The sequence below is a fragment of the Suricata suricatta genome, chromosome 13 (genome assembly GCF_006229205.1).
Source record: "Suricata suricatta isolate VVHF042 chromosome 13, meerkat_22Aug2017_6uvM2_HiC, whole genome shotgun sequence".
NCBI classification, from domain to species: Eukaryota; Metazoa; Chordata; class Mammalia; order Carnivora; family Herpestidae; genus Suricata; species Suricata suricatta.
The window spans coordinates 21,360,800-21,372,831 of record NC_043712.1 but is presented as its reverse complement, the minus strand read 5'-3'; the positions used below and the strand labels follow the sequence as shown (position 1 = coordinate 21,372,831).

The 12,032-nt window shown below is 38.4% G+C and overlaps 1 protein-coding gene across 1 annotated transcript in view; it reads right to left on the bottom strand.

Annotated features, from left to right (window-relative positions):
* ECPAS (Ecm29 proteasome adaptor and scaffold) overlaps positions 1-12,032 on the bottom strand; it is a 91,031-nt gene that overhangs the window by 60,069 nt on the left and 18,930 nt on the right. Inside the window, exons 3-7 of the mRNA XM_029919580.1 lie at positions 10,199-10,315; positions 8,612-8,730; positions 7,343-7,492; positions 4,367-4,535; positions 1,606-1,745 (exon numbers count right to left, since the gene is read on the bottom strand). Of these exons, the coding sequence (XP_029775440.1) occupies positions 1,606-1,745; positions 4,367-4,535; positions 7,343-7,492; positions 8,612-8,730; positions 10,199-10,315 (695 nt within the window). The remainder of the gene's footprint in view (positions 1-1,605; positions 1,746-4,366; positions 4,536-7,342; positions 7,493-8,611; positions 8,731-10,198; positions 10,316-12,032) is intronic.

Sequence of the window (12,032 nt, the reverse complement as noted above, 5' to 3'; positions counted from 1 at the left end):
TCTCTCTCTCTGACCCTCCCCCTCTCATGCTCTGTCTCTCTCTGTATCAAAAATAAATAAAACATTAAAAAATTTTTTTAAAAAAAAGAAAGATTTTTTTGATACTTCGAAACCAAATGAAGTCTTTGAAAGGGATACCAGGAAGAGGCAGTTACAAGAAGCATGAAAGAATTTTAGACTTGCAGGAGGGATTATCAAAGTACAGTTCTGTCCAACTTTCTTGTTTACAGAGTCCAAGACCTGGTGAGGTTATGAGAGTCTTCCAAATAAAATTAGTGAGAGGCATGACCAGAAGCCACAAACTGCATGAGAATCGGCTCCTCCTGTACGCCACCTCCCGCCACCCCTGCCCTGTTCCCAACCATCACCACACATGCAGTTTGCTTACTGAAATGGAACCATATTCTCAAAGACACAAATACGTTAACTTCCTTATTCTGTAATACCTACTTGTACTGGTTTCTTAGAAGAGGGAAAACTACAATATGCATTCCACTGCCCTTTAGCAAGTTATTACATTAAGCATTAAAACAAATTTAAAAAATAATTATTCCATAATTTTGATTTTTTTTAACCAAGTAACTTCAATTTTCCGTGTTATTTTTCAGTCTTCACACATCCCATTTTTTAAAATCAGTACACACATTATTCTGTATCCTGCTTTATTCATCTGCCATTACTTGGGAGCAATTTCCATGTTGATTTGTTACTTTTATAATTACTCTGGCAGATCTATAACATTCCATATAGATACACACAGTTGATTTACTTAACTATTTCCCTATAGCAGAAATCTGAATGTTTCCATTTTTCTTACAATTATAGGAAATGGTATAATGAGCAAATCCATAACATTTTTCTAAATATAATATTTTTCTTTCGAATGACTCTTAGGATAAATTCCCAGAAGATTTACATAAAAGATTATAAATATTTTTATGACTCATTGCATACTGCAAACTGCTTTCCAAAAATTATTTTAGTTTATAATGCCAATCAACAGAATACAAAAATAGCACTTTCAACAGAAACTTAAATGGAGTTTCAACTGTTACACAATTTTATTTACCAATGGGTACAAATTGGTGCGCCAGTGTTTTATTTTGCATTGATTTGATTTCTCATACAAAATATTTTCTATGAGCCTATTAGTATCTGCATTTCTTTCTGTGTGAATTAAGATCTATTCAGCACCACTTTCCATGGTACCTGATTTTTACCATATTAATCATAATACCTACATGTCCTTTATTAAAAGCAATCTCAAATGGTTCGACACAAAGGAGGACTCAAAAAGGAGTAACTTCTGGGTTTTGGCATTTTTCTTAACATCAGTTCTTTAAAGGTCTTATTTCTTAGGGTAATATTTCTAATCCATTCCTGTTTTAAATTGCTTCTCCAAACAGCTTCTCTTCTTTGTCTTGTACAGAATCCTGTTCTTAGGCAAACTGTCTTTATTACAAAGTAGGTATATTTCATAATCTCCTAAATTGGAGATATAATTGATCTCATTATAGCATCCTGAAGGAACAAATATGCGTTCAGTAAGCTTTAAGAAATATAGCCTCTTTTCATCTTTTAAAGGTGAAAAGAGTTGTAGTTTACCTTTGTTTGCTTTTCAATTCTAGGTCCGCTGCTGTCGCTACACTGTGGCGTGTATCACTAGAAGCAATCACCAGGTGGAGAACAGCTTCAAGTTCAGGCACCTGTTCAGCTTCTATGAATTTCACTATACCCAATTTGCACTGCAGATAAATGAAGGGAAGGAGAAACAGTGATCAAAGAAACAAAGACCTCCATCCAAATATACTGTTTAACAGATCAGTATGTTCATATACCAAGGATCAACAGTAACAATAGTAGCAGCTCCTGTTTAGGCTTACACTGTGCCAGGGACTGTATATGATCCATATTCATGATTTCATTTAACCCTCACAGTCTCTGAGATAAGTAATATTATACCCATTTTTCTGATGAGGAAACTAAACAAGGCTTAAGAAATTAAGACACATAGTAAGTGATGAAAACAAGATTCAAACCCAAGTCTCTCCAACTCAAAGACCATTATGATACACAGCCTTCCTACTTAGGTTACAAGTCTCTCTAGAATGATAAAGCCTTGAACTGAAGTCCATTTCTGGAGCCCGCAGGTAAGAGAGTGGTACATTATGAATAAAGTGTTCTATGGATTGTTTTGACAGTTCAAAAAGAACTAAACCACATTCTACAGAGTTCTACTCTATTGCTAACATATTCATTCTGTCCTAAATATTCTTACATACTGAAAACAACAGGATTTCAAACACATTCTAATCAAGGCAAGTGAAATTCTAACCAAACAGTATTCAATGTAATTGAGTGGTTCAAATGAAACACAGACTGAAGAGGGATTCTTTTTAGAATTTCATGCAATGTGAAGGAGCTACGAATTTCATAATAACCCTGTTTAGGATAAATATGCCTCAAGAGTAAAACTGTCTTTACCTAAAAACTAGTTATTATGTATATGAATCAAGATTGACAGAGTTTATAATTACTAAATGACAATGGGTGCAATTGAAAAAGATATACGAACAGATCATAAAATGCTTGCCTTCCCTCCCCCTGTTCAGTACAACCTATTTGTAGCAAGCGCTGCAATGGAAAAGACTCAAACGTTTACTTAAGCCACAGAAAAAGTTATGGAAATTAAGTACACAAAGGCATAAACCAAAAAATGTGCAAAGAAACTGAAAACAACTCTAATGCCCATCAACATGAGACTAGTTAAAATCTTATGTGGTTTATACATGATTGGGTTTTACATAAACATTACAAAAACATTGTATGCTGGTAAATTTAAAAAGTAAACTATGAATCATATATATAAAAAATATATGTAAATGTATTGTGTAAAACTGTATTAGTGTATACACACACACACACACACACACACACACACACACACACAAGGTTATAAGAATGACAAACTAGGGTGGCAGGATTCCAGGTAATTTCTAATTTTTCTTTATAATGTTCTGTACTGCTTGAATCTTTACATTATCATGACTTTATCATTAGAAAAAATAAAAACCATTTTTATTTAAATAAAAACAAAATTTTATTTCATCCTTGAAATGAGAGGATTCACTTTGACACTAGATCATAAAACTGACAAAAAACATAGGCCCTTAGAAATTAGCAAATAATTACTGACATGAGATTACAATTTAATGTTAACAATTACTCTCCAGCACTTAGAGCGTTAGCTCTCAGAAAGACCCAGAGTCAAAGCCTAGCGCTAGAAGTGAGGCGGCGGCCTCAAAACCTCAGTCCCTTTCACAGAATGGAATCGTTTCTTTACCTCCCTGGGACACTGGAAGGATTAAATGAGACAGTGTATTCAAAGTGCTCAGCACAGTGTCTGTTACATGAATCACACTCAACAAAGAGTAGCCTCTACTACTATTTGCCTTTCTTTCTTATTTCCGTCCTGGTTTGAGGAGGAAAAAAAGATTTATAAAACATGAAGAAGTAAATCTATTCAAACAGAACCCTCACTGAACAAATCGTCCTATAAATCTGGGAGGGTAGAAATGCCCCACATGCCTTACTCCCCTCCTCTGGGGAACACTGTTTTGATGAGTGGTCAGTTACACTCCCAAAAAAGAAAAAGATCAAATCATTTAGACTGCCATGGAGAGATAAAGGAAGGATTGGAAGACTAACCCATGTTGCTTGAATTCCAAAATAATTACATACTGATCTCATCTGATCTTCCCTGAGGTGCCTGAGGGCACAGACACAGTGAGGCAACTTCTCTGGAGAGCACCAGTCTGTTTTAAAAGCTGCTCAGAGAACATCTGTGTCCTGTTTAAATCCAGAATAAAATTCTTAATGCCAATTTTTAAATTCCCAAGAAGAAATATAAAAGGGAGTCATGCTTTTCCCCCATATTGTCACACGTGAGTATAGGAGTTCCTCAGTTTACACAAAAGGTATAGCCCTAAAAAGCTGAATAATGTAAGATAAGTTGTATTTTAACTGCCCCAAGATAGCGAGATGATTGTTAAACCTATAATTAAAAGCTAAAATGAAAGAAGTTAAACATACTCAGTCTCTAAGCGGGCTGTACTTTACCCCTGAACTATGTATGCAACGTTAGAAAAACTGAAGAATGCTTCCCACTCCTCCCTTCCCGTGGGGCTTCAACAAATAACTGGCACCATGAAGAGAGCACATTGCATCAACTGGTCCTTGCAAACATGTTTCGTTAGAGAGCCTGAGTACATGAGTGAGTACGTGGGAATTGTTACACATGCTTCCGGGGACTCCATGGGGCTAGTATACAGGGGAGGCTCCACTATGAACAAGCAGCGCATGATACCTGTTCCAACTGTTCAGGTGTCCACGGGTTATCACCAATAACTCGCTTAGCTGCATAGAAACTCATTCCTGGGGGAGGCTGTGGTATTCCAGAACCTCCCCCACTATTTGAAGAAGAACTCTGTCCTGAAGATGAATTTTGGCGACTCTGGGATTCATTTAACACATATCTGAAAAGGAAATAGAAATTTAACCTCCTTCTTAAAACATATACATACACATGCATATCTAATATGTGCAGTTATATACTTTCTCCCAGAGAACTTTTCTAGAATACTTTAAACTAAAATTTCATCATAAAGAAAAATTTAAAGGTATCTAAACAAGCTTTTACATCTTCAGCAAATTACGTGCAAGAATCCATCTGTTCAACGTCATTACAAATTAACTATTACAGTTACCAAAAATTAATATAAATATTTTGCTCTCAATCTATAAATACAACTATTCAAGAGCCACTATGGATCCATTCCATTTTGGGTTTCTGGTTGACAAACAAAAGAGAACGGTAAGCTGACTGCATGAAGGGCTTAGGGGGAAAAAAACGTATTATCCTATATCCAACGCACAGAACATTTTTATAGTCATTCCATTTTTGTTAAGTTGCAATTCACCTCCAATTCTCCTTATATCCCTCGCATTAGAAAACCCATTGAAACTTCCAAACCACTTACCACACAAGCACATATCACCCCAAAAAGGAAAAAAAATTCAAAAGAACCCAAAGAGGAATAGTCATAACAATAAGCTTTCCTCATTGTATGTTCAAAGTCCTTTGGAGCTACTTATTTATTAATTTATCATCCTATTTTCATTTTTAGCTTCTGCAGATCAAAAATAAGATTTCTGGTAAATTCTTTTTGGTCCAGTTAAACTGGTAGTTCTCATCCATGAAATGAAATTTTTGAAAAAATTTTAATTCAAGTCCCTTCCAAAGTCTAAAGTTCTATGCTGACTTATTATGACTGGACATTACAATGAAACACTCATTGGGGCACCTAGGTGGCTCAGTCAGTTGAGCATCCGAATCTTGGTTTCAGCACAGATCATGATCTTATGGCTTTGTGGGTTTGAGCCCCACATCAGGCTCTGTGCTGGCAGCACGAAGCCTGCTTGGGATTCTCTCTCCCTCTCTAGCTGCCCTTCCCCAACTGGTGCTCTCTCAGAATAAATAAACTTAAAAAAAATTTTTTTAATGAAATACTCACTGTAATAAAAATTACAGAAAACACTTGGATCCTGATGGCACAGTAAATTATTCCATATTACTTGCTATATCCATTCAATTTCTAAATCCATCTACTAAAAAATGTTCCTTAACAGGTTTTTTTCTAATATAAAAATAAGGCAAATTCTCACTGGTAAGAAAAACTGGATTGAGTACATTATGTGCCTAAGTTAAATTTGGATTTGGTAAGAAAAACTGGATTGAGTACATTATGTGCCTAAGTTAAATTTGGATTTCAGAGTTTATTTACCAAAGCCATCATCACCTGCCAATTCTGGCTGCCTCCTGATTTAACAATTCTAAGAAGGAAGTTTTCATTTATTTCTAAGTTATAGCAAGACTGGTGGCAGTGTGTAAATTGATCAGTAATTACCAAATAGCTAACAACATGCAAAACACCATCCTGAGCACAAGTTAGAAGAATACCAGGAGGTGTGAGGCTCAGTCCCTGCCAAGTGGAGCAAACTGAGACAATGACAACACATATAACAGCATTTGACCCACTATCACATGACAAGGAAACCGCCGAAAAATAAGAAGTGACATAACAGGTCCTAGATAGAGGTAGTGGAAGTGTTTCAATGTCTGAAAAATAAAGCCACCGAGTAAGAAGGGTGGGAGGGGAGCAAACTGCAAAGGAAAGAAATTGCACCGCACGAGCCCGCCTGCGTCTCGATGGAGGGATGGAGGATAGAGCGCTCCACACGCTAAGCTTATAGCGTATGCTACACTCTTGATCAGGGAAGAGACAACAAAAGCAGTATTTTAGATAAATAGCTCTGGCAGCAAGACAACCTAGAAAATAAGCAGGCCAGACGCAGATCACAACCTGGGCCACTGTGCCAGGGGCCAGAGCTAGGTACAACAGCTCTTGGCTTCACCACGTCCCAGGCTATTAGGGAAAACGGACACATCAGCAGTGCGATTAGAACACAAAGTAGCGATACAGAGGGATGTTAGTGTCATTAAGGAGAAGGAAAATGGCATCTTCTGCACAGGGAAAGAAATTTACATCAGAGACACACACCACTGACATCTAAGCTAGTTTGAGATGCTTCTTCAAAGCAGTTCTTTTGGCTGTTGTTTTCCTCTTTCTTCTCTTCTTTTTTGACGGACAAGCATTCTAAGCATAGAGAACTATACTATCTTAAAACACGAAAGGCAAGGACAAGTTAAGAGGGCATGAACGACTGGAAAACGACAGCCCAAGGATTTGAAGGTGTGACTGGTAAGACGTGCGCCTGAAAACTCAGGACCCCTCTGGCAGCGCAGAGAGGTTTGAGGAGGAGCAGCTCGTGAGGAAGTCGTGATGAGAGCTGAACAGAGAAGAAAAGTAGACGGCAGCGGCGAGAGCACCCGGGATGCGTCAGGGAGCACAGAGGGAGCATCATGGGACTGGTATTAGCTAAAAGTTAAAGGAAAGCTGAAGGCAAGTTATAACTGTACACCGACTCGGCTAAGAGAACCATCACAGCACTGATGGCAATTAAAGAAAAGGATCTATTTTTAGGGGGAAAGACTGATTTCAGCTTGGAGAGGTTGAGCCTGAAATGGTAACAGCAGCTCCCCACCTGTGAGGTCAAAAGCAGCAGAGCTGGGGTGTAGCAGAGGTCACAGCTGCAGAAAAAAAAAAAATCCTAGGATATATCCCATTTCAAGCAAAAACGGAATCCCTTAGAATAGTACTTCACTGCACACAGTAAAAGCAGTTACTAATAAGGTTGCTTTGTTTTGATTTTTTTAACCTACCCGTAAGGCATCAGAAGGACATCTAGCATGAAGTCCAAAAGCAGCTGCACAGTCTTTGGTTTTTCAGCAAGATTAAACGGAGAAGCTGATTTTGATGATTCAACAGGGTATTTCATGTGAAAAAGGGTTGGTATTAAAAGATGCATTAAGCTGAAAAAACAATTACATTTATTGCAACTCCTTTAAAAATAAGATTTTTATAACATGCAATAACAGACACAACAAAAAGCATGGGACATACAGCGGCAGTGTAGCAAGGGGCATGCATTTTTAATGCCACCAATTCACAGAGCCCTCACCCAGGGCTGGCCTAGCTCCCTCTGCCACTGAGCCTTCAGTACACTGAGCAAAGCCTGCCACGCAGCCAATCTGGCTTAGCAGCACAAACACCTGAAAAAAATGTACCGAATATGCCCTCGGTGTTAGTATCTAAAGTACCAAAAGAGTTTTCTATTAAACTTTAGGTATAGTTCAACTCACAACATGTTCAATTTTTTCTTTTCCATAGTTAATTAAAATAAAGTTATTCTAAAACTAAAGAAATTAAAAAGCAGTGATGTTAATATTTTGAATACAAAAATGTCCACTGTGTGAATTTATGTAACACAGCTTCCATAATTCCTTCTTTCATTATACCTTTTGCTCTTCTTACAACCCGTGAAAACTTCAGAGTGCCTGTGCTGTTTATTAGTTTTATTTGTAAATATCTAGATTACAGCTTCTCTTTTAAAAATATACGTGCTCTTAAAAGCAAATAAAACCACCACTTCACTCCACCTTCCTCCATAGCTTCTGCACTCTTCATGGCAACACTCACCATGACCAGGCCACACTACAGAGCACTGAACCAAACCTGGGCACTAAGTGTGTTATCTAAGCCTTTTCACCCCTCCAATTCCCATGTTAATATAAACAAGTGATCTGTTCTATAAGAAAACTGCTCTAAGACTTCACACCCTCCAATATAGAAATGGTTTGATGAAAAGCACTTTATAAACTAATTTGTGCAATCATATGAAATTAGCTTCTTCAAAATAATTGACAAAAATAAATGCATTTTAATTCTGCACATTTTCAATATGCTCACATCAAGAAATTTTAGAATTACCAACACAGTAATGTGGAGGTAAAACAGAAAATCCTAATTATTTTCAGCTGAAAGAGCTCAAGCCTTTACATTAGCCCAAGTAAAACAAGACATGCGACTCTGGCTGTGACCCCAGCTGCAGGCTCGTGCGGGCGGGAGGGGGACAGTGGAGGAGACCGTACCTGTCCTGCTGCGGCTGCGGCTTCCCTTCCATGGCAGTAAGGAGCGTGGGGGCCAGCTCACATTGTTTTTCCACTGGTAAGCGAGGGTAGCCCATCTTAACATAAATTATAGTAAAATTCTAAGGCAATGAGAGAAAAGCAAGTGAGTGTGAAGGAAATACTCTCAGATTTCAATGAAAACAGACAGTTGATAACTTAGGGAGTTCTGTCATAACAAAGAAATCACACTCTTTCTCCATATGTTTAAGACGTGTTTATTACAGCTTAATCAACTATTACAGTTCAGGAAGAATTCCAGCCCTGTTTGGTCAAAATGCTTGCTTTAAGGCATGCTTCACGTGAGGAAGCATAACCTAATCGAAAGCACTCATGCATACATCTATCAAACATTCCATTTTTTCACTTTAAATATATACAATTTTGTCAATTATGCCTCAATAAAATTGAGGGGAGAGGAATAAAGCTCTCAAATATGCAATTTTCACTGAACAGGAAAAGTAAGCATTTGGTCAATCTGAATGTACATGCTACCTATTAGCATTAATCCTCTGAAGCTAAGAGACCACCTGTGAAACCCTAGCATGCCATTTCCCAGCTGGTCAGTTACCACAGCCACCTCCACACCTCCACAGCCGGCAGCACTCTGGCTCCTCACCCCAACAACCGACCAGTGGATGATGAACCAAGGCAAACTGAATGCTGTGGGTATGTCTGCATCACTATAGTCCATATGAATGCCTCACTGTAAGCAAACTCATAAATGCATATCTGGATCCTTGCATAATTAAAGATTTGCTTTTCTGAATGATTCTTCACTTTAGAACAGTCTTCATAAGGTTATTCCTTTGAAGACATTCTCTTTGGCAGTTTTATTGGTATATAGTGTCCCTATCTGCTTAAAGAAAGGGACATCTGTAATGAAGCTGTATGTCCAGAGTGGGCACAGGAACAATGTCTGGAACAGCAGGTGGCTCCAAAGGTTTGGAATCCGGATGTTAGATAAGACCCAATAGAATCTGCCTCAATGCTAGGAATAACAGGGCCAGGAAGAAATCGTCTGACATCACACGGCATCAATACTTTTATACATTTATTTTTCATGAAGACAACAGTTTAACAGGAGTATGTCTCACCAGGCTGAGTTCACTTCACTTTTAAAAAGGATATCTTTCTGAATATATTGGAAACATTTTTAAAAATTCAGCTTCTATCTTTGCCATTTCCCCTTTCTTTAGACCTTCTTCTATCATCGTTTATTCATGCCTATGCTACATAACCCTTTCTTCTTTTTGTTCAGACTGGTCTCACATAACCTTCCACTAAGAATCCAATTATTCCTTTATATATCAGCATATGTGACAAGTCATTTCACCAACCTTCCTTTGCCCCATGGAAATGACCATTCCTTATCCTGTTCCTATCATTTCAGTGGAAAAACAGTGTGTCATCTGAAGAAAAACATCCTATATTCCATTTAGAATTAGTTTCAGGTGAAGTCCTAAACTTGCCAATATAGTGATGACATCTAGTAAGTGTTAGGAGAGAAAGCTTCCTATACATGAGACAACATTCCAAGAGAACACTCACTGTGACAAAGGAAACTGCAGCCGGGTCCTGGTATTGAACCAACAGTGTCTCTACTGGGAGCTGTATTTTGGGGCGGCTTTTTATACGCTTATTCAGATGGACCAAGAGTTCCATTACCTAAGATACAGAGAGATATGAATTAAAAAAGCATTCATACCCTTGAAACAAATTCATTTTTCTAACACTACTTAGTTTGATGAATAGCAGCTACTTTGTTGCTTTAAAGGACATAAATGTGACATTCCAGAAAGGGACTTTACAACATCCGGGTCTTGTTTCATAATGCTGTGTCCCCCAAAGCTGGGATCCCAGATGAGCCTACACTGAGGCACTGCTCCCCAGAAGACCTGTAAGTAAGTGACTATAACACCCTATGCCACAGACTGAATGTTTGTGTCTCCCCAAAACTCAGCTGTTGGAAGCCCTAACCCCCAGTTTGCTGGTTTTAAGGTACTTAATCGAGTGGGGCCCCCATAATGGGACTGATGTCCTAATAAGGTGATGAAGGGATCAGAGTCCTCTCTCTCGTCTCTCTTCCCCTCATGAGCATGCAGCAAGGAGGCTGCCCTCTGTCAACCAAGAAAGGTCCATCCATGAAGAGCCTGACGTGCTGGCACCCTGACCTCAGACTCACAGCCTCCAGAACTGGGAGAAATAAAGTGCTGTTTAAGTCCCCCAGTCTGTGGTCTTCTGTTACAGCAGCCTGAGATACACTGTGAACATGACAAGAGAAATAGATACTGTGAGTTTCCAGAAAAGAAAGACTCTGCCAGATCAAGGAGGACCTAGGGAGGAAGTGACAGGAACACTAAATGCTGACAACCGGATGAATTTCCAAGCAGAGAATCAGTTACAAGAAAAACAGAGGTCCAAAAGAATGTAACACATTGCATGTGACTGACATGCAAAGTGATGAGGATAAAAGTAGGGACCAGATTATACAAGGATTCAGGTAAAATGCTAGGTAGATACCGTTCACTTTATTCTGAAGATCACCTGATTCTACTAAAGAGCTTCAAGCAGTAACAAGCTTCCTCTCCTTCAAGTGGGGAAAGAGCAGAAAGAGAGGTATGCAAGTCAATAACTCCTGTGGGTAGAAAGCAAACAAAATAAAACAAAACAAAAAACAGAGGCTTGTGTAAAATGGCCCTGATCTTACTCTAATAGTGGGATTATCTTGCTAAGAGAGAAGTAAGAAACTGAGCACTGAAAAATAACATTTTTAGAAAGCCTTACCTAAGACTCAAAGATTGAAGGTATCTGTTCCTGAGGACCAGGCCCACACTACTCTCCATCATTCCTGAAATTTGTGCTCTAGCCTCAAGGCAAGTATTAAAGGGAGCTGCAGGACTGTTCCCAGCAGCAACAAAAGTTCAATAAATCGATAGCAATAACAAAATATTAATTTTAAGAGTAACAACAAATCGGGGAGCCTGGGTGGCTCTGTCGATTAAGCGTCCGAACTCAGCTCAGGTCATGATCTCATGATTTGTGGGTTCAAGCCCCGCACTGGGCTCTGTGCTGACAGCTCTGAGCCTAGAGCCTGCTTCAGATTCTGTCTTGTTCTCTCTCTCTCTGCCCCTCCCCTCTCACACTCTGTCTCTCCCTCTCAAAGATAAACATTATTTATTTTTTTTAATATAACACAATTTATTTTTTTAACATATGCAATTATTTTCCATCATTTACAATACAGTAGTTACAATGACACTCCAAACAGAAAAGCAAAGTAAAAAATCAAAACACCAACTTCTATTTCATGTAATTAGACTTATACAGAAATTAGAAGGTTAAGTAACAACTAGATAATCACCTAATTTCACAGCTATCTGAA